Here is a 17,614-nt window from a genome sequence, read left to right on the forward strand (position 1 = left end):
TCCAATAATTAATATTTACTCAACTCTATCTGAGAGGTTAAGTAGGAGTGTAGCCAGACATCTCTTTGTTACCATATCACCTTTAAGTAATCCAGAGAAAGTTGCATCACGTAATGGCTCTGGGAGACATGCTCTTAAAGCCTCTCTTGCTCTTGGGTTATCCGATAAACGTAAGTAACATCTGACTACATGCTTTAATAATCTAACTGCTTGAGTTTCAACTAATTGATTTACCATATTCGCGAGTACAGTACCAACTGCGTAGAATCTTTCATATGTTTGACAAATGTATGCTAAACCAAGATTGTCAAGTAGAATCTTTTGTACTATAAATATAGCGACGGTTTTAGATAACTCTGAACCAGTTTCCATTATTCTCAAACATAATGGTATAATTTCTGTTGATAATAAGAAATTGATAACTTCAGAGTTGTCATTTTGTTTAACTAAAGCACCAATTACACCCAAACTTGTTAATCTTAAGTACTCGAAAGGTCTTGATTTTGATGTTGTATTGAGGAATGGATATAAGAATAAAGGAATATGAGCTGATAAGAACAATCCTCTGGTCTCATTGTGGCTTGCAACGCATTGAAGTAGAGCGAGAGCGTTGCAGACTCTATTAGAAGCGTGTGCAGTAAGTGAAGGAGGGCTTAATAAAGGATAAACTGCGACAATTTCTTGCAAGAGAGCGCTCATAACGCCAAATGAATGCCACAAAACGAGAGCCAGATCATCGTAAGCTTCTCTTCTCTTACTTAATTCCAACAAAGCTTGTTCTCTAGTTGAGGGCTGTTGAAGCTGTATAATCAAGCTATAAATTTTATCCTCTTCCAAACCTGGCTGTGAGAGGAGCAAAAATTTACCAGTTTGTATCTGTGCTTGGTTTCTCGGTGAAGGAATAGAAGAGTGTGAGTGATTTGGTGTGCTGGCTCTTGAAACGGAAACTGGATTAAAAGAGTTGATATTTTGAGTACTACCGTTGACGTTATTAGGTGAAGTCAAGCCAAGCTGATCATCTGCGTCGCTGGAAAGCAGTCAGCGACATTTCTAAACTGAGTGCGTAAGACCTACCCAGATAATCTACTCAAATCGTTCGCTTTATTAGGTATAGGGTTTGCCAGTATCATTGGGGCGTTATTTTCCCGTTATCTCGTCGTCCTTGTCGCTGCTGGTGGACGTCAAGCTGAAAGCTGGATCCAAGAGTCTAAAGGAGAGATGAAATAATTTTTTTAGCTTTCCCACTAGATGCAGTGCTCTATTGTATTATTCTAAACCTCTTCTTTAAATTCCCTGGACGGTAGCCCCAACGACAGGTAGCTGTCACCGAACTGCTTTTAGAAAGCCTTTCTAGTGAATGAGATGATAGTGCATGTATACATATACATTATGCAATCAAATACCCTTCTATCCTTTCAGTACAGTTTTTCTGTCTCTGAGATCTGACTAGATTTGGGATAGCGATGCTGTTCAGAAGTCTAACGGCAGTCTTCTGTTAGTATACACCAGCGAAAGCCTAGAGTTATTTTCCATCCCCTCCGAAAAACCCTCACTTGATTCTCCCTCTTCTCCCTCTTCTCTTCTTCCTCTACCTCCTCTACTTCCTCTACTACCAAATGTCTACAACACTCAAAGCACTCTCTAAGAAAAGAGCTGCCAGTGACGACGAAGCTGATGCTCCAGCTACAAAAAAAACAGTACAAAACAAGCAGCGCGTCCTCGTACTCTCTAGTAGGGGTGTAACAGAGCGTTACAGACATCTTATGAGTGATTTGCAAGCCTTACTCCCTCACACAAAGAAAGGTGAGTATATAGCGCTTATCTATGCCCCATTTGACGCCACACATAGACTCAAAGATCAGCTCAAAGACGTCACTAGCAACACTCAATGAGCTCGCCGATCTCGCCAGCTGCAACAACATCATGTTCTTCGAGACAAAGCATCACGCCCAGATTACTGATTTATACTTATGGCTCGCGAAAGCACCTAACGGACCATCAGTTAAATTTCACTTACAGAATTTACACACAATGGACGAGCTTAAAATGACTGGAAACTGTCTTAAAGGATCAAGAGGTATACTCAGCTTTGGTGAGGAATTTGATAGTGAGCCTTGGTTACAACTTTTGAAAGAACTTTTTACCCACGTAAGCTATCTTCTTTTTACTGTGATTGGCTGACGAAAGTGATAGACTTTCGGTGTACCACGCACTTCACGTCGTGTTAAACCATTCTTTGATCACGTTTTGTCCTTCTCTTACCTCGATGGTAAGATATGGTTCAGATCACATCAGGTGGGTCATATCTACTGAAACCACTTACGGCTCACTCACACGATACATCCAGATCGTTGAAAAAGATGCGACTACCATCAAGGCAGAGTTAGGTAACAAGAACAAATCACCTGCTACAACATTGGTCGAAATTGGTCCTAGATTCGTCCTTACCCCAATCCGTATATTCGAAGGTTCGTTCGGTGGCCCAACTGTGTTCTCTAATCCAGGTAAGTTGGTGTTGTCAAGGGTGAAATTTTTACTCATACATTTTAGAATTCTTACCACCAACCAAACTCCGTAAGATGGAGAGAGAGAAGAAGGCTGAGAAGTACTCTAATAGGAAAGACACACAATCTGAATCAAAGCAACGCAAGAAGGATATCTCAAATCTCGATAAGGGCTTAGCCGGTGAACTCGAAAGATCAAAGGTCTTTGCATAACTTAATAAATTATTTTTAATAGATTTTATATTTCTACTGATAATGAACTGAACGGACTAAACCCGCTAGCTCTATTAATTACGTCCACGGATATATATACCCGGTAAAATGAGATATACAAGCATTTTAAATGCATCAACGAAGAATATGAGGTTACTCTTATTCGGCAAACCCGTGAGTCCGGCCAGTTTACATCATAGACACTAACTTACTTCTTTACAAGGGATCTGGTAAAGGGACGATGTCACAAAAGCTGCAATCGTATGATGTTAATGTGGGCAGCTTTTATTTTACCATTCACAGCCTCTAATACGCTCAAGATACTCTCAGCTGGTGACATATTACGGAAGAATGTCAGAATGGGAACACCGTTAGGCCAAAAGGCGGATAAAGTTATAAAGCAAGGAAGTAGGTTTTGCATTATTATAGTAGGAGTACCTAATTCATACCCTCTAATAGGCCTTCTCCCAGATGATGTGATGTTAAAGCTTCTAACAAGTGAACTCGAGAAAGTACACGACTATCACTGGATACTAGACGGTTTTCCTAGAACGATAGGACAGGGACAGCTTTTAGACAAGCAATTAGAAAGCAATTCGATAAACTTGGTCATAAACTTGGACGTACCTGATTCCATCATCCTCGATAGAATACAACAGAGGTGGATACACGAGAAGTCCGGCAGGGTATACAACCTTGGTTACAACCCACCAAAAGTAGCAGGCAAAGATGATGTAACGGGAGAAGCTTTGACACAGCGTGATGATGACAACGTTGTGAGTCTATAATCTATCATCTAGTTGCACCAGCTTATCTGCTTCTTAGGATACATTCAAAACCAGATTGAACACCTACAGAAGCCACACAGAGCCATTGTTGGAATACTACCAGTCAAGCAACAGATTGGAGACGGTTTCAGGAAAAACCTCAGATGAGATTTGGCCACAATTGAATGATTTGATCAAAAATAAATTTAGCTTTTCTTAATTGTCTTCTCTTTTGTTGTATATTCGTCATAATAAACCATCATCATCGCAGTGCGCAGTGAGAAAGTATGGACAGTCAAATAATAGGAATAGTCAATAAGTTACAAGTGAGTTATCCTATAATTATATATCCACCCCTTATTTATACTACAGGACGCTTTCACAAACGTCGGTATCCCAAATCCAATAGATTTACCACAAATTACAGTTATTGGATCACAATCTAGGTAAATAGACTATTTATTTATTTATATACAATCTAATATCTCATTTTAGTGGTAAATCATCCGTTTTGGAGGTTAGTAATCGTCTTTTATAGTTACAACTTTATATTTATCTTACGGCCAGAATATCGTTAGTTCCGCATTTCTATCATGCCATTACCAGCTAACGCCATCTACTAGGTCGGTAGAGACTTTCTCCCACGTGGCACTGGTATAGTCACCAGAAGACCTCTCGTATGTCGCTCTACACTCTTCAGTAGCAATCTAAACGCGTTCTTATAGGTTTTACAACTTATCAATAGACCTGCAACTTCCAAAAAGGATGATAATGGTTAGATTCTCCCTCCACAGCTTGACAACATACTCACTACTTATAGAACAACGTACGAATGAAAATAACCCAGATGAATGGGGTGAATTCCTTCACTTACCGGGTGAAAAGTTCCACGATTTTGATAAGATTAGGGATGAAATCGTCAGAGACACAGAATTAAAAACAGGTAAAAATGCAGGTATTTCACCATTACCAATCAATTTAAGGATCTTTTCACCAAATGTACTCACTTTAACGCTCGTTGATTTACCTGGTATGACCAGAGTACCTGTCGGTGATCAACCAAGGGATATTGAAAGACAAATACGTGATATGCTTTACAAATTCGTTAGCAAGCCTAATGCTGTCATTTTAGCTGTCACAGCAGCCAACACTGATCTTGCAAACTCTGATGGTTTGAAATTAGCCAGAGAAGTCGACCCAGAAGGTACAAGAACCATTGGTGTTCTTTCAAAAGTAGATTTAATGGATGCCGGTACTGATGTCGTTGACATTTTAGCCGGTAGAGTTATACCACTTAGGTTGGGATACGTTCCTGTTGTCAACAGAGGTCAACGTGATATCGAACAAAAGAGAGCTATCTCATCTGCGTTAGAAACCGAGAAATCGTTCTTTGAAAATCACAACAGTTATAGATCAAAAGCTCAATACTGTGGTACACCATTTTTGACCAGAAAGTTGAATATGATTTTGATGCATCATATCAAATCATGCTTACCAGATATCAAAGCAAAAATTTCTGCTAGCTTGGCTAAATTCCAAGCTGAATTACAAAGCTTAGGTGGTGCACATGGTGAAGGAAACGGTGCAAATGTTGTATTGACAGTTATTACTGACTTCTGCAATGAATTCAGAACTGTAATCGATGGTAACACGCATGACTTATCACTTCAAGAATTATCAGGTGGTGCTAGAATTTCCTTCTGTTACCACGAGTTGTTTAACAACGGTGTCAAATCAATTGATCCATTCGACCAAGTCAAGGATGGTGATATTAGAACTATCCTCTATAACTCATCTGGATCAACACCAGCATTATTCGTTGGTACAACTGCATTCGAAATCATCGTCAAGCAACAAATTAGAAGATTAGAAGAACCTGCAATCAAGTGCTGTGCACTTATCTACGAGGAATTGATTAGAATACTCAGTCAATTACTTGGTAAGATTCAATCATTCAAGCGTTACCCAGCACTCAAGGAGAGATTCAACTCTGTTGTCATTGCTTCATTCAAGAAAGCGATGGAACCAACACAGAAGTTGGTTACCGACATGGTCAACATGCAAGCATGTTATATCAACACCACTCACCCAGATTTCTTATCAGGACACAAGGTGAGAGTGAGTCTTTCACTGAAGTGACCTTACTAACGATGATACCCCCAAGGCAATGGCACTTGTAACAGAACGCCAACAGCAAGCTCAAAAGGCACCACCACCAGCTGTTGATCCAAAGACCGGTAAGTTGGCGCCAGGAGTGCTCAACAATAACCGTGATTTGGATGTCGACACAAAGAAAGAAGAACCATCATTCTTTGGCAGCTTCTTCTCAAAGACAGGTGCAGGCGCTCAAAAGAAGAAATCAGGTCCAATTATGGAATCACCTCCACCACAAATTAGACCACAATCTGCGCTCAATGATAGAGAGGCATTAGAAACTGAAGTTATTAAGATGTTGATAACATCATACTTCAATATCGTAAAGAGAGAAATGATTGATATGGTTCCAAAAGCAATCACATACACACTTGTACAAAAGTCGAAAGATCAACTACAAAGGGAATTGCTTCAAGAGCTCTACAAGAATGAAGTGCTTGACGACTTGATGAAAGAATCTGACTTTGTCGTACAAAGAAGGAAAGAGTGCATAAAGATGGTCGAAGCACTTAACAAAGCGGAGGAAATTATATCAACTGTTTAACATTATTTTTTACGTACTGATTTTCTGTTTTTTTGAATACCAAATAAATTTTTCATCATTTTCACGTGAAATAGTTGGAATATAAAACTTGCCTCGCGTCTCAATAAGAAACAACCAACAGTACGAGCATATGAGAGTGTTATTGCTATACTCAACAAGATGCAGATCAACTGAATGGTGGCGTTAGACATTATTGTCAGCTTTAGTAGGCGTAACGTATAGCACCTGTAGACGTACTGGAGAACAAAGTCGTCGTTTCGCGGTCGGGCCGTCCACCTCTGGTGTTGATGGTGGTCTGCGTGCGATAGCTTCCTGTCTGTGATTCCTAAGCATTGCGATGCCGCTTTGGCACTATCGGTTGTGCAAAACCCACAGACGGACATTATTTTGAAGAGTTATTGTTTTTATTTAAATATAATTTGTTTATCACAACACTGTTATTTTACTGCTTATGTCTCCTCTTCTGCTCCTACTCTCTACTACGTCTGTTAGATTCGACACGCCATGACGAGAGAAGACGAGGGTGAAGCGAGGTCTCCGTTAATGAGAGGACGAGGCGCAAGTATAGGGAATGAATTCGCTATAAATCCAATGCCTCTCCTCAGTAGCACTGAAGAGGAAGCAGATATCGCGACATTTAGTCCGAGTAGGACTATTGGCATAGTAGAGGGTATATCCTTAGTAGTCGGTATGATCGTTGGCAGTGGTATATTCAGTAGTCCTGGAAATATCGTCAGCTTGACAGGCTCGGCTGGTGCTAGTTTACTCATCTGGATCGTTGGTGGATCGTTAGCGTGGATGGGTGCTAGTTGCTTTGCTGAGTTGGGTACAGCATTACCTGTCTCTGGTGGTCCCCAAGCATATCTGAGCTATGCTTATGGTCCATTGACATCTTTCACTTTCACTTTTACGTCAATTTCAATCATCAAACCCTCGGGAGCGGCTTTGATAGCCATAATTTTTGGTGAATACGTCGCACGCTTCTTTTACTTATTAGGCTCAAATGAGGTGTTATCTTCAAATGATATACCAAGCTGGATATCTCGTCTCGTAGCTTGTTTCGGGGTTCTTCTTGTCTCCCTTATCAATATCATCTCCACGCGCTTATTGACGAGAACTCAAACCGTTTTGATGGTCATAAAGATCGCTGCAGTCCTTTTGGTTGTCGTACTTGGTGTAATAGCCGCTGTGAGATCTCCTGATCAAATTTTCTCACCATCCAAAGCTCTCGAAGGAACAAAAGTGAGTCCATCTTCAATAGCACTCGCGTTATACTCCTCTCTTTGGGCATTCGACGGATGGGATCAATCTAATTATGTAGCCGGTGAAATGAAAAACGTCGAAAGGAATCTACCAATTGTGATACATACTTCTATACCACTTACTATAATCATATTCTTACTTGCAAACATAGCTTACTTGATAGCCATTCCAGTTAATTTGGTAGCAAAGTCAAACACAATTGCACTTGATTTGGGTGACGTTGTACTCGGAAATGTTGGTAGCGGATTACTCACCTGTTTAGTCGCAGTTAGCACACTCGGAGCGCTCACTAGCGGATCTTTCACAACTTCACGCTTAATAAGCAGTGCAGCATCGTCAAATTCTGAAGCAGGCTTCCTCCCACAGGCATTGGGAGCATTTAACAAAAGAACTCAAACACCAGTGAATGCAATAGTACTTCAGCTAGTCTTGACTTGCGTTTACATCATCATCGGAGGTGGATTTCAATCACTGGTGAACTTCTACTCTGTTGCTATTTGGTATTTCTACCTATTATGCGCTTTGAGTGTTATAGTATTACGTATGAAAGAGCCAGATCTTCACAGACCATACAAAACATGGATAGCTATACCAATGATATTCTCCTCCGTCACAATTTTTTTACTTTGTGAGTTTGTTGAAATGATGAAAAGAAGGCTAACAAGATACAAGGCATGCCTGTGTTCGCAGCGCCACTTGAAGCAGCAGCAGCATTCGGTTTCATAGCATTAAGCGTACCAGTTTACTTCATAAGCAATTACATAAAATTCCGTAAAGTCGACATAGTGAATCATATACCCGCGATAATAAGGAATAAATTTAAAAAGACATACAAACCATTATCATCTGAGATGCAGGAATTCTAATAAATTGTTGTATTAATTCTTTATTAATTTCAAACCTTTTTCGACATTGACCATCAGGATGAGTCTCATTGGAAAAGCAGTCAGAAGTGTAGAGAGAGAAGCTACAAGAAGCTTGAGGAGTATTTCAACGTCTGTAGCACGTAAATCTGATGCTCTCTTTGTCGTATGTCGCTTTTCAGCGGGTGGATAGAAGCTGACAGTCTATTCTAGCATAGAGACACAGAATATAACAACAGCTCAGTTAGTTTGGTTTTATTATCATATAATTATCTAATATAATCCACAGATTCCATTCAAATTCACCGCTGAGAATGAACCAATCATCAATCAAATATTAGCCAGATATCCACCACAGTACAAGAAGGGCGCAATTATGCCACTCTTGGATCTCGCACAAAGGCAGAACAAAGGCTGGACGTCTATAAGTTGTATGAATGAAGTCGCGAAAATGGTCGAAGTTCCACCAATGAGAGTCTACGAAGTTGCGACGTTCTACACGATGTTTAATAGAGAACCTGTTGGTGACCACCTCGTACAAGTTTGCACTACAACTCCATGTATGCTTAATGGCGCATACGAGATTATGGACACTATCGAGAAGGATTTGGGTGTTGAGGCAGGTCACACCACTTCAGATAAGAAGTTCACTTTGTTAGAAGTTGAATGCTTAGGTGCATGCTCTAACGCTCCAATGGTACAAATTAACGATCACTATTATGAGGATCTTACAAAATCAACAACTTTAGACATTCTTAAGCAACTCAAGCAAGGTAAACAACCAAAGATTGGCCCACAATCTACTAGACACACCTGTGAGAACTCAGCTGGTCTCACAAATCTCACAGAAAAACCATACGGTCCTGGTCAGCATTGCCAACCTGAATTTCAGTAATTAATAATACATTTCTTCTATTTCTACAGAATTTTGCTTATTTGTTGATAATTGACTGCTGAGCGTCTTTATACTCAATCTGGTATCCTTATTACTTTCTCTATCTGTGTCATTGTCTATCCCAGAGAGTCTATATTTCCGTCTGTAGATTATTACGAAGACAGTTAGATATCCAATACAAATTATGACTGAGAGTGAGAATGTTAAAAATGCTTATAGCTAAACTACTATCTCTTACAAACTGCTAACAAAATAGCTGCTAAGAAAAGGTGGTCGCCCCTCTTATCGCCTGGCCTTGGTACGAACTTTATACGGACCATATAGCATCCTCTTCTTTGGACGCTGAGATGATATTTATAAAAAAAAAGTTGATTGTTATAGAACAAACTTTGGATCTGACGGCCAGCTTTAAATATACAGGTTCTATTTATACATTATCTATTTATAGATATGACATAACTTTATCTACTCTATCTACTCTCTTCTTTGCCATACCTGGATGTACATCAGCGTGTTCCTTTTTATATTCTGTTCAACTCACCTGTAAGTATGTCTCACCAAGGAAAATCAACCTTCTGTCGATCTCCTCAACGAATAAATCTTGAAGTTGGAACCATTTACTACTACCATCATCATTCTTCATTGGTGACTTCAGTTGGCACTTCCATTTGCTCTTATTGTTATCATCACCAGCGGTCGCTTGATGTTCATGTGAAATATTGCCAACGAGATCATAAACAGTGTTGATGTTTTCCGTACTATCGACATAATCCTTGAAATCAACTCCGGAAATTGGGTAATTAACTATAGTCTGATTGTATTCACTTGTAAATCTATTCTTACTAAACCTTTTAAAATGTATAAGTAGATATTTAGGTAATTTTGTCAACTTGTATTGCCTCGATTGACCTAGGTGTTCTTGCGTGGTAACACCATCATACTTTTTCAGTACATCACCCAAACTGACTTGTGGTATAATATTTTCGTTATCATTGAAAACTGGTTTAGGTGGTAAATCACAACTCAATATTAAGAATGGTGTATTGATTGTTGTGACTTTATCTTCTTTAATGAACTTTTTATTTATGTCTTCATTTTCATCCAATTGAATGATCTTCTGGGACGTCATTCTCAATTGACCTTGGAATAGTTGGTAAATTATACTAGAATTAGGTTTTTTGTTTCCACCAAGATCCTTGTGTAGTTGATTGAGTAAGAAGGTCAAAAACTCCACTGGATCTGATGAATTTTGGATGTTAAACTTATTAGCAGACAGTTTGGTAATCAATTGTAAGACTTCATGGGGGCTGACTTGAGATTTGAAAAGCTTATCGTTCCAAACACGCTTATTGAAGAGTGAGTATCGTCTCAGCAATTCGGTCTTGCAATCATTCAACAAAAGGAAGTGATTCCTGAGTGGTCTTATATGCGTAAGCATGTTCAATATAACATTTGCGTAATCATTGTTCGACATATTATTCAAACCGATGTATCCAACCAAATAGTCATTCTTATTCAGATCTTGTCCAACAAGATCGCTATCTAACTTATCCAAATCGCCGCTCTCATAGCTTGGTTCTAAAACTTTTAAAATATCGGCCAAACTGTTATCATCGACTTTGTAATTCTCGGGTAGAATGTAGAATTGTTTGCTATCCAAACCCAAATAAACGTGATGTTCTTCATCAATTGAATGATTATAGGCAGCTGACGTTTTCGACCTCCCCTGGTAGTACTTTCCACAAATCAAACAGCAGTAAATAGACTTATTCGAGAGTGTAACGCTACAGACTTTCTCAAAATCGAAATCTAATAAATGCCTATTAACTGTATCGAGGTATAGATTACTCTCTATATTTCTTTTCGCCATTATCGACGTCAGAAGACAAGGAGTTACTATTATACCTTGTACATCCACATTCATGTTATAAAAAAATGACGACGCGTAAATCAGGTTTACAATTATTCACTATAAGTTTATACAGGAAAGCACTACGGATGGCGCTATCAAAACCATTAGAAATGAGAAAACACTGGATAGCATTCGTCAGACATGAGTTTAGACAGTATCAGGATATTAGTCCGAGGGATGTACACTCCATTGAATACCTTCAACGAAAATACTCGAAAATGATTGAAACATACTCAAATAGTTCTGTGACTTCAATAAACTTAACACAATTTGCTAAAATTTACATTCCATATAAAGAATTTAATACATAGTTTTTCTTACATTTTATTAAATGATGCTCTAGCTGATTCGAACGAGTATCTTTTACTTAATTCAGGCGTTTGTCTAAATGATGCGGGTGGTGGTGGCGGTGGCATAGACTGCATTGAAGAAATCGATTGAGAATGCATATGATGACTCCTATTTGATGCCTTGAGTGCACTGTCTCTATCTAATCCACCTGACATTGCGCGACTTCTATTCCTCAATACTTCCATATCAGCTTCAAGTCGCTTATTATCTTCTTCTTGCATTCTGACATCCCTCTCATACCTCCGTTTCTCTACTGTTATAGCATCTCTGGCATCTTGCAATTTCTTATAGGCGTTCTCACATTCGCGTTCCTTAGCTTTGATGATCGCCTCGAGTTGCGCAAGTCTTTGATCTTGCGGAGTTCTCAAACGTATCTCCAATTCTGTCAATTGATCAGGTGTTAATCTACTCTTTATCTTCTCAGCTGACTTCATCTGACTAGTCAACTTATTGATCTCCATTCTTGCTTCCTTGAGTTGTCTATCTGTCACCCGCTTGGCTTCTTCTAATACATGTACATGCTCAATAACTGTCTTGTCTGAGCGCGTCTTTGATAACAGCATGACCTCATCTTGAGAAGCTGATAAATCATCTTTGAGATTCGCGAACTTCATCTCCATATTATAGATTACATCCTTGAGATTGTTAATTTCAGTCTTGCGGGCTTTACCCTCTTGGATACGTCTATCTTCGACTAGCTTTATGTCATAATTCAACAATTCAACAGATTGACGCATCTCATCGCGCTCCTTCATTAGACCATCACGCTCTTTTTCGAGATCGAGGCAGGCGTCCTCGTAGTCATTTTGCTTTTTTTGTGATAATTCCAAGGTTCTAAGAAGTTGCTAAAATGCATGTTAAATGTGAGTCATGTTATATCAGTAGCACCTACCTCCTTCTCTTCATTCGATTGACGAAGAATGGATTCGAATTCGGATTGAATATCCCTCATTGAGCCAAACTCTTGCATTATACGTTCATTCTTCTCCTCGCTATTGCTCAATTGCGCTTGCAATTGTCTAATAAGCTCCTCGTTCTCCTGATCCTTTTGACGTAATCCAGAAACCTCATTATCATGATCTTTTCGAAGTCTTTTGTAGCTATCCTCGAATGTTTCCAACTCATGCGTGCGCTTCTTGTACGTGTCGCTCTCACTTCTAGCAAGACTGGCATCATCGATAGATTGCGCAAGTTGTTGGCGTAATCCTTCAATCTCTTCATCTCTACTGCTCTTAGATTCCTTGAACTCTTCTATAACTTGCGCCAATTCCATCTCCACTTCTTTACATCTTGAAGCAAGATCATCAGATTTACGACTTTTTTCTTGGTATTGTTTCAAATCTGACGTAGTTTCATTTAAGGTTGACCTGATAGAAGAGAGTTCCCTTGCAAATTTATCACGCTCAGATGCTGTAACTGACAATTTGGTTTCATACTCATCCGCTAGACTCTTCATTTTGGTATTGTCCTCTACTGCTCTTTCCAAACGCAGAATTTCACTGCTGGCTCTATCAAAGTCATTCCTTAGGTCGACATGACGCGCTTCAGACTCTTTTAAGCCACTCAAAGCCTTCTCCAGTTGGTCTTCAAGATCACGCACAAGTGTTTTGAGATGATCGCTTTCTTCTCCCATTTCAATCTCGCGGGTCTGGAATCTCTCTATGACGTGTTGGTGGTTGACTGACTGATTCTTCTCAGATTCGAGCTCAGTCTGGGTCGTTAGGAGTAGCTTCTGGAGACGCTTGGCCTCAGCGTTGTTTTCATGTTGGTCATGTTCAATAGCGTCTAACTTCTTCTGCAACAACTCGAGTTTCTCCTGCAATCGCATTAGTACTTTCACTGTTGTATAATTAATCAACTCACATCACGCATTCTTAACTCCTCTTCTGATCGCGTGGCCGTCAAGAGCGGTTTTACTTTCTCGTAGACCATCCACCAAGGCCATTGTGTAAGCTCGTTGTAGAGTGTGATATTCTTCCCTATGACTTGCGCAGCATTTGATTTGTTTCTCATCTTGTGTATTATCCGTCTTGTGATGAAGCCCCTCGAGGAAGCCTGGATGGATGCAAACAAATCGTAGAGGATTGCGTCCCTTCTTTCTTCCATTTCGGCAAGCACACCGGCTTTAAAGAATATCTTACTATTACCAAGTCGGTATAGTTCAACGTCGAGTCCGAGACTCTCTAGCATTCTCTGACAGACTTTCCTGGCATCCATATAATGAACTGAAATAACGTCAGGCGTGAGGACACCATATCTAGATCTGAACTCTGAGAATGGTAATCTATTCGGATATCCCAATCTTGCTATTCTTATACCTTCTAAAACACCATTACAGCGAAGCTGATCGAGAACCAATCCGACCTCAATTCTACCAGGTTTCTTTATCGAATTTGGTAAAATACATCTAACGAAATGTGGTTGTGTCGAGTTGAGTTGCTTCATAAGCGCATTTAGTTGCTCCTTATGTCTTTGAGCTACAGTTCTGAATGCACCACCTTTTCCTCTTGCTTTTCTATCGTCACTGGCATATTCTGTGAACATATCTGCGATATATGGATCTGAACTATTTGCCAATAACTTCGTCAAGTGATCATTAATTGGATCTTTGTTCTTTTCAAGCCAGCCATCGGTATCATACTCAACTTTGCCAGCATAGTGTTGCACAATGAACCCTTCATCGCCGAACTTCGATGGACTGAATTTCGATTTACTGTTATCTTCCCTGTTGAGACAAAGGGAGGTGAGCTTTTGTGTGAATGTCTGATCACTTGCTTTTGGCATGATACATTCCTCATCTAAACAGCTGAGAATACCAATTGGAGAGACACTCTCGATAAGATTGATAGTGGGTTGCAAGTCGAGACCGAAGTTTACGAAATTCCATTCTATCCCTTCTCTCTGATACTCTTCTTGTTCCAACACAAACATATGATGATTGAAGAATTGTTGCAAACACTCGTTAGTGTAATTAATGCAAAGCTGTTCGAATGAGTTCTTTTGGAATATTTCAAATCCTGCAATATCGAGAACACCGATGAAAGTATTACTTTCTGTTGCTCTATCAAGGACTGTGTTGATTTTTTCAATAAGTTTCGAAAAGTTCTTTTCATATATGGTTTTAGCAAGAGAAGCAATTTCAGCTCTCGCTTGATCTTCCGAACGTGATTGAATAACAGTCTCTTTGCCAGCCATTACTCGTGGGTTCACAATTGATTGTTCCAGCTCCTTGGAGGATGAAAGACCCAATACGAATGACAATCTCTCAAGAGCGTCCTTATCATCTATGCGTGCTTGTCCTTGTCTATCACCCTTGATGTCTATGTTTCCTAAGTGGAGAATAGCACCGACGACTTTAAAGAGATTGAATTGTTCCTCTTTATCAAAACCAAGCACATCCAGTGCGCTTATAAGGCTATTCCATTCCTTTTCATCGTCGATTCCGTCAACTTGCTTGCGTGTTTTTGAAAGGTAGTTGTATTGGAGTAGATCCGTCGATGGTAATTTCAGAGCGTTGAGTAGATCTTCATCAGCACCATTTAGGAGATGGTAAAACACGTGAAATGATCTTTCCTGATTCGATCTTGCGCTAACTCTAGATTTCTCGAGCAAATACCAGTCAATGTGAGCTCCTGCAATTTGGCCCTTCGTGCTAAACTCAATACGAACGAATTTACCAAATCTGGATGAATTGTTATTCCTGACAGTTTGGGCATTACCGAAGGATTCCAATATTGGATTCGCTTGCAAGATCTGTTTTTCTAGAGTACCGAGTGTGGTCATAGATGACGACGACAGACTGCCATTTCCGGTGCTGTTACCAATTGACGGAGAGTTAGGTACTGAGGATGGATTGAGGAATGCGGTGGATGTTCTCGATGGTGTGCGTGCATGTTCAGAACGTGAACTTGGATCATAAGGTGCTCTACCGGCTGAATTACTAGCTATTGACGCCAAGTACTGAATTACTTTCTTAGTGTTTTCTGTTTTACCAGCGCCTGATTCACCGCTAATAAAACGCGTTAGAATAGCTCAAATACAATTATAATACTCACGTAATTAAGACAGATTGATTCTCGCGCTCGGCCATCATATCATTCCATGCCCTATCTGTAACTGCGAATATATGGGGAGCATTATCTTCCCTCCGCCTATTGCGGTATGCTTGTACGTGTGCGTCTGTGTATATTGGCAATTCGCGATAAGGGTTTACAGCAACTAAGAAAAGGCCTGAATAGGTGTAAATCAAATCAGAACCATATCTAGACCTGAGGTTGTGCACGACAGATGCTTCATTAAGGTATGTGAGCTCTGCAATATCTGAGACCTTGTCAAACCGTGGTGGATTTTGTGGTGATAGTGTGTCATTCCGCAGAGTTTTAGTCTAATAAGTGAGTGAATGTTGTATATTATAATGAAATATACTCACAGTGTTGTTGCATACTACATCCCACTCCTCACCATTCTCCTTCGCTACCCATCCAGAGAGATAACCCTCTTTTTGGTCTGGCACCCAGACTCGCTTCTTCTCGGCGAATTCTGCATTCGCAGCTGCATCCGCTAGACTTATCTCTTTATTAAATTTCGGTTTTAGTGGACTCCTCTGCATTTCACTCTTGGTGGTTGAGGAACGCGTCGCGATTTACGTTTAGACGCGTAGACGCGAAAATAACAAATTCCGGAATACTGAAATTAATAATTGATACAATAAGACAGGCATTCTTTTTTAATTTGTTAAACTGCTAGCATTATTTGTCCTATCTATGTTAGTGCGTAATGCGTAGTCACCATCATTAGTGAGGTATCTGACCCAAGGCAAAGCTTGGTATCCACTCTTTTCGACTATCTTGAGGTAGCGTACTTGTATACCAGATACCTATTGCACTAGTCAGTCGATGCTCTCTTCTGTGTCACGTACTCACGGTGAAGTAAGGAATTTCGAATTTGACCAAAATCGGACGCTTGGACTGTACATCATCACCTTTCACACTCGGAAGACCAAATTCTGCTCTGAGTAGGAACTCTTTTCCTCCTGCCAATTGCTTTATTTTCCAAATGAAGCAGCTCTGATCAGGCGCATAGCTTACAGAACCAGTTGCACTTCTAAACTTAGGGGTATCAGCGTCGTCAGGTACTGGAATCAGGATTTCGACGTTGTTTGCAGATGAGCGCTTCTTGAAATTAGCTTTAACTTTAACGGTATACTCGACTCTCGATCCTGAATGACATTCGATGCTAGCTTCTGCCCAAACGAGCGGCTTGACTGATGTTGACAATCTATAACTCATCAGCTCGAATTCACCATCTGGAGGAATAAACGAGATAGTTCTGTCATTCTCGAATCTCGACAACCTAACGCATTGGTGGAATTTGACGTCTTCCATTTCAATACTCTTCCCTCTGTTTGTTCTACCTGTTGTTTCGAACATGACTTTGTCATTCAAACCTAATCGCAATTCTGGCATGCCGGATAAGAAGCATTTCATTTTAACGGCGCCTAATATTTCACTTCTGATAATGTTACCTGATGCATTCACTAGCATGTTGACAGATTCAACAACATCCAAGAATACCTCGTTTTTGCGATATCGGATACCTTCACTACGCCAACTGACGGCGTTTGTGACAGCCATTGGAGGTCTAGCTTGAACCTCTAACTTGTGAGATTCCTGAGTGATGTACTCTTGCAATATTTTGGACTCTGTCGTTTGTGGGTGACCATAGTCCATCATTTCATCGAATAATTCGTAAATGATAACGAAATTGTCTCTAATAGATTCCTCTTCCAACTCTTTAAAGTACTCAGTGAAGACAGATGCTAACTTGTGCAAGAAGAGGATAATTTCTGCTGCGTTTGAGTTACTCTTTGATAGAGCGAGTACTGTTGTGACTAAGCGGGGTGTATATTAGTATATAACAGTCAACTCACTGTACAAATTAGAGTATTTTATGTGCATATAGTTGATACCATCTTTGCTAAAACAAGGCGTCACAGTTTGGAGATCTTCCTCCATTTCTAGTACTATAGGCATGAACTTCTCTACAGCAGATGGTGGAATATCATCCTTATAAGATCTCTGTATTAAGGATTTTCCTTTTAAATCTAATATCGCGATTAACGAGGCCATCTCTTGGTTGTTGAAGTACA

General features: G+C 39.9%; 11 protein-coding genes across 11 annotated transcripts; 6 read left to right on the forward strand and 5 right to left on the reverse strand.

The window, feature by feature from the left end:
• Positions 1-15: 15 nt before the first annotated feature.
• WALSEDRAFT_28165 (Rcd1-domain-containing protein) lies at positions 16-1,130 on the reverse strand (the record flags this gene model as incomplete). Its single annotated transcript, XM_006957601.1, has 2 exons — positions 16-1,027; positions 1,075-1,130. The coding sequence occupies 2 exons, from the start codon at positions 1,128-1,130 to the stop codon at positions 16-18; spliced, it is 1,068 nt and encodes a 355-aa protein (XP_006957663.1).
• A 460-nt stretch (positions 1,131-1,590) lies between these two features.
• On the forward strand, positions 1,591-2,739 carry WALSEDRAFT_60063 (Brix-domain-containing protein). The gene is made up of 5 exons (XM_006957602.1): positions 1,591-1,803; positions 1,850-2,148; positions 2,194-2,295; positions 2,348-2,504; positions 2,551-2,739. Exons 1-5 carry the CDS (start codon positions 1,617-1,619, stop codon positions 2,715-2,717), a joined length of 912 nt encoding a protein of 303 aa, XP_006957664.1. The 5' UTR covers positions 1,591-1,616; the 3' UTR covers positions 2,718-2,739.
• Positions 2,740-2,784: 45 nt separating this feature from the next.
• On the forward strand, positions 2,785-3,752 carry WALSEDRAFT_60064 (adenylate kinase). Its single transcript, XM_006957603.1, has 5 exons — positions 2,785-2,891; positions 2,941-2,991; positions 3,038-3,125; positions 3,177-3,493; positions 3,543-3,752. Exons 1-5 carry the CDS (start codon positions 2,826-2,828, stop codon positions 3,702-3,704), a joined length of 684 nt encoding a protein of 227 aa, XP_006957665.1. The 5' UTR covers positions 2,785-2,825; the 3' UTR covers positions 3,705-3,752.
• On the forward strand, positions 3,737-6,244 carry WALSEDRAFT_32124 (hypothetical protein). The gene is made up of 8 exons (XM_006957604.1): positions 3,737-3,810; positions 3,857-3,930; positions 3,980-4,001; positions 4,052-4,057; positions 4,108-4,161; positions 4,210-4,258; positions 4,305-5,596; positions 5,649-6,244. Exons 1-8 carry the CDS (start codon positions 3,772-3,774, stop codon positions 6,180-6,182), a joined length of 2,070 nt encoding a protein of 689 aa, XP_006957666.1. The 5' UTR covers positions 3,737-3,771; the 3' UTR covers positions 6,183-6,244.
• Positions 6,245-6,653: 409 nt separating this feature from the next.
• WALSEDRAFT_68380 (amino acid transporter) lies at positions 6,654-8,311 on the forward strand (the record flags this gene model as incomplete). Its single annotated transcript, XM_006957605.1, has 2 exons — positions 6,654-8,073; positions 8,118-8,311. Exons 1-2 carry the CDS (start codon positions 6,687-6,689, stop codon positions 8,309-8,311), a joined length of 1,581 nt encoding a protein of 526 aa, XP_006957667.1. The 5' UTR covers positions 6,654-6,686.
• A 53-nt stretch (positions 8,312-8,364) lies between these two features.
• WALSEDRAFT_44872 (hypothetical protein) lies at positions 8,365-9,230 on the forward strand. Its single transcript, XM_006957606.1, has 3 exons — positions 8,365-8,474; positions 8,522-8,551; positions 8,598-9,230. Exons 1-3 carry the CDS (start codon positions 8,370-8,372, stop codon positions 9,201-9,203), a joined length of 741 nt encoding a protein of 246 aa, XP_006957668.1. The 5' UTR covers positions 8,365-8,369; the 3' UTR covers positions 9,204-9,230.
• WALSEDRAFT_60065 (hypothetical protein) lies at positions 9,198-9,549 on the reverse strand. The gene is made up of 2 exons (XM_006957607.1): positions 9,442-9,549; positions 9,198-9,391 (listed from the first exon to the last, which is right to left on the reverse strand). The coding sequence occupies exons 1-2, from the start codon at positions 9,521-9,523 to the stop codon at positions 9,204-9,206; spliced, it is 270 nt and encodes an 89-aa protein (XP_006957669.1). The 5' UTR covers positions 9,524-9,549; the 3' UTR covers positions 9,198-9,203.
• Positions 9,550-9,604: 55 nt separating this feature from the next.
• WALSEDRAFT_37239 (putative U4/U6.U5 tri-snRNP-associated protein) lies at positions 9,605-11,073 on the reverse strand (the record flags this gene model as incomplete). The annotated part of the gene is made up of 2 exons (XM_006957608.1): positions 9,605-9,698; positions 9,745-11,073. The coding sequence occupies 2 exons, from the start codon at positions 11,071-11,073 to the stop codon at positions 9,678-9,680; spliced, it is 1,350 nt and encodes a 449-aa protein (XP_006957670.1). The 3' UTR covers positions 9,605-9,677.
• A 65-nt stretch (positions 11,074-11,138) lies between these two features.
• On the forward strand, positions 11,139-11,426 carry WALSEDRAFT_17021 (hypothetical protein; the record flags this gene model as incomplete). Its single annotated transcript, XM_006957409.1, has 1 exon — positions 11,139-11,426. One exon carries the CDS (start codon positions 11,139-11,141, stop codon positions 11,424-11,426), a length of 288 nt encoding a protein of 95 aa, XP_006957471.1.
• An 868-nt stretch (positions 11,427-12,294) lies between these two features.
• WALSEDRAFT_37241 (hypothetical protein) lies at positions 12,295-16,086 on the reverse strand. The gene is made up of 4 exons (XM_006957609.1): positions 15,896-16,086; positions 15,522-15,850; positions 13,330-15,475; positions 12,295-13,282 (listed from the first exon to the last, which is right to left on the reverse strand). The coding sequence occupies exons 1-4, from the start codon at positions 16,073-16,075 to the stop codon at positions 12,335-12,337; spliced, it is 3,603 nt and encodes a 1,200-aa protein (XP_006957671.1). The 5' UTR covers positions 16,076-16,086; the 3' UTR covers positions 12,295-12,334.
• Positions 16,087-16,144: 58 nt separating this feature from the next.
• Positions 16,145-17,613, reverse strand: WALSEDRAFT_68384 (clathrin adaptor, mu subunit). Its single transcript, XM_006957610.1, has 3 exons — positions 17,396-17,613; positions 16,389-17,347; positions 16,145-16,342 (listed from the first exon to the last, which is right to left on the reverse strand). Exons 1-3 carry the CDS (start codon positions 17,592-17,594, stop codon positions 16,193-16,195), a joined length of 1,308 nt encoding a protein of 435 aa, XP_006957672.1. The 5' UTR covers positions 17,595-17,613; the 3' UTR covers positions 16,145-16,192.
• Between the last annotated feature and the right edge of the window lies 1 nt (position 17,614).

Source organism: Wallemia mellicola, assembly GCF_000263375.1.
Source record: "Wallemia mellicola CBS 633.66 unplaced genomic scaffold WALSEscaffold_6, whole genome shotgun sequence".
Classification (NCBI taxonomy): domain Eukaryota; kingdom Fungi; phylum Basidiomycota; class Wallemiomycetes; order Wallemiales; family Wallemiaceae; genus Wallemia; species Wallemia mellicola.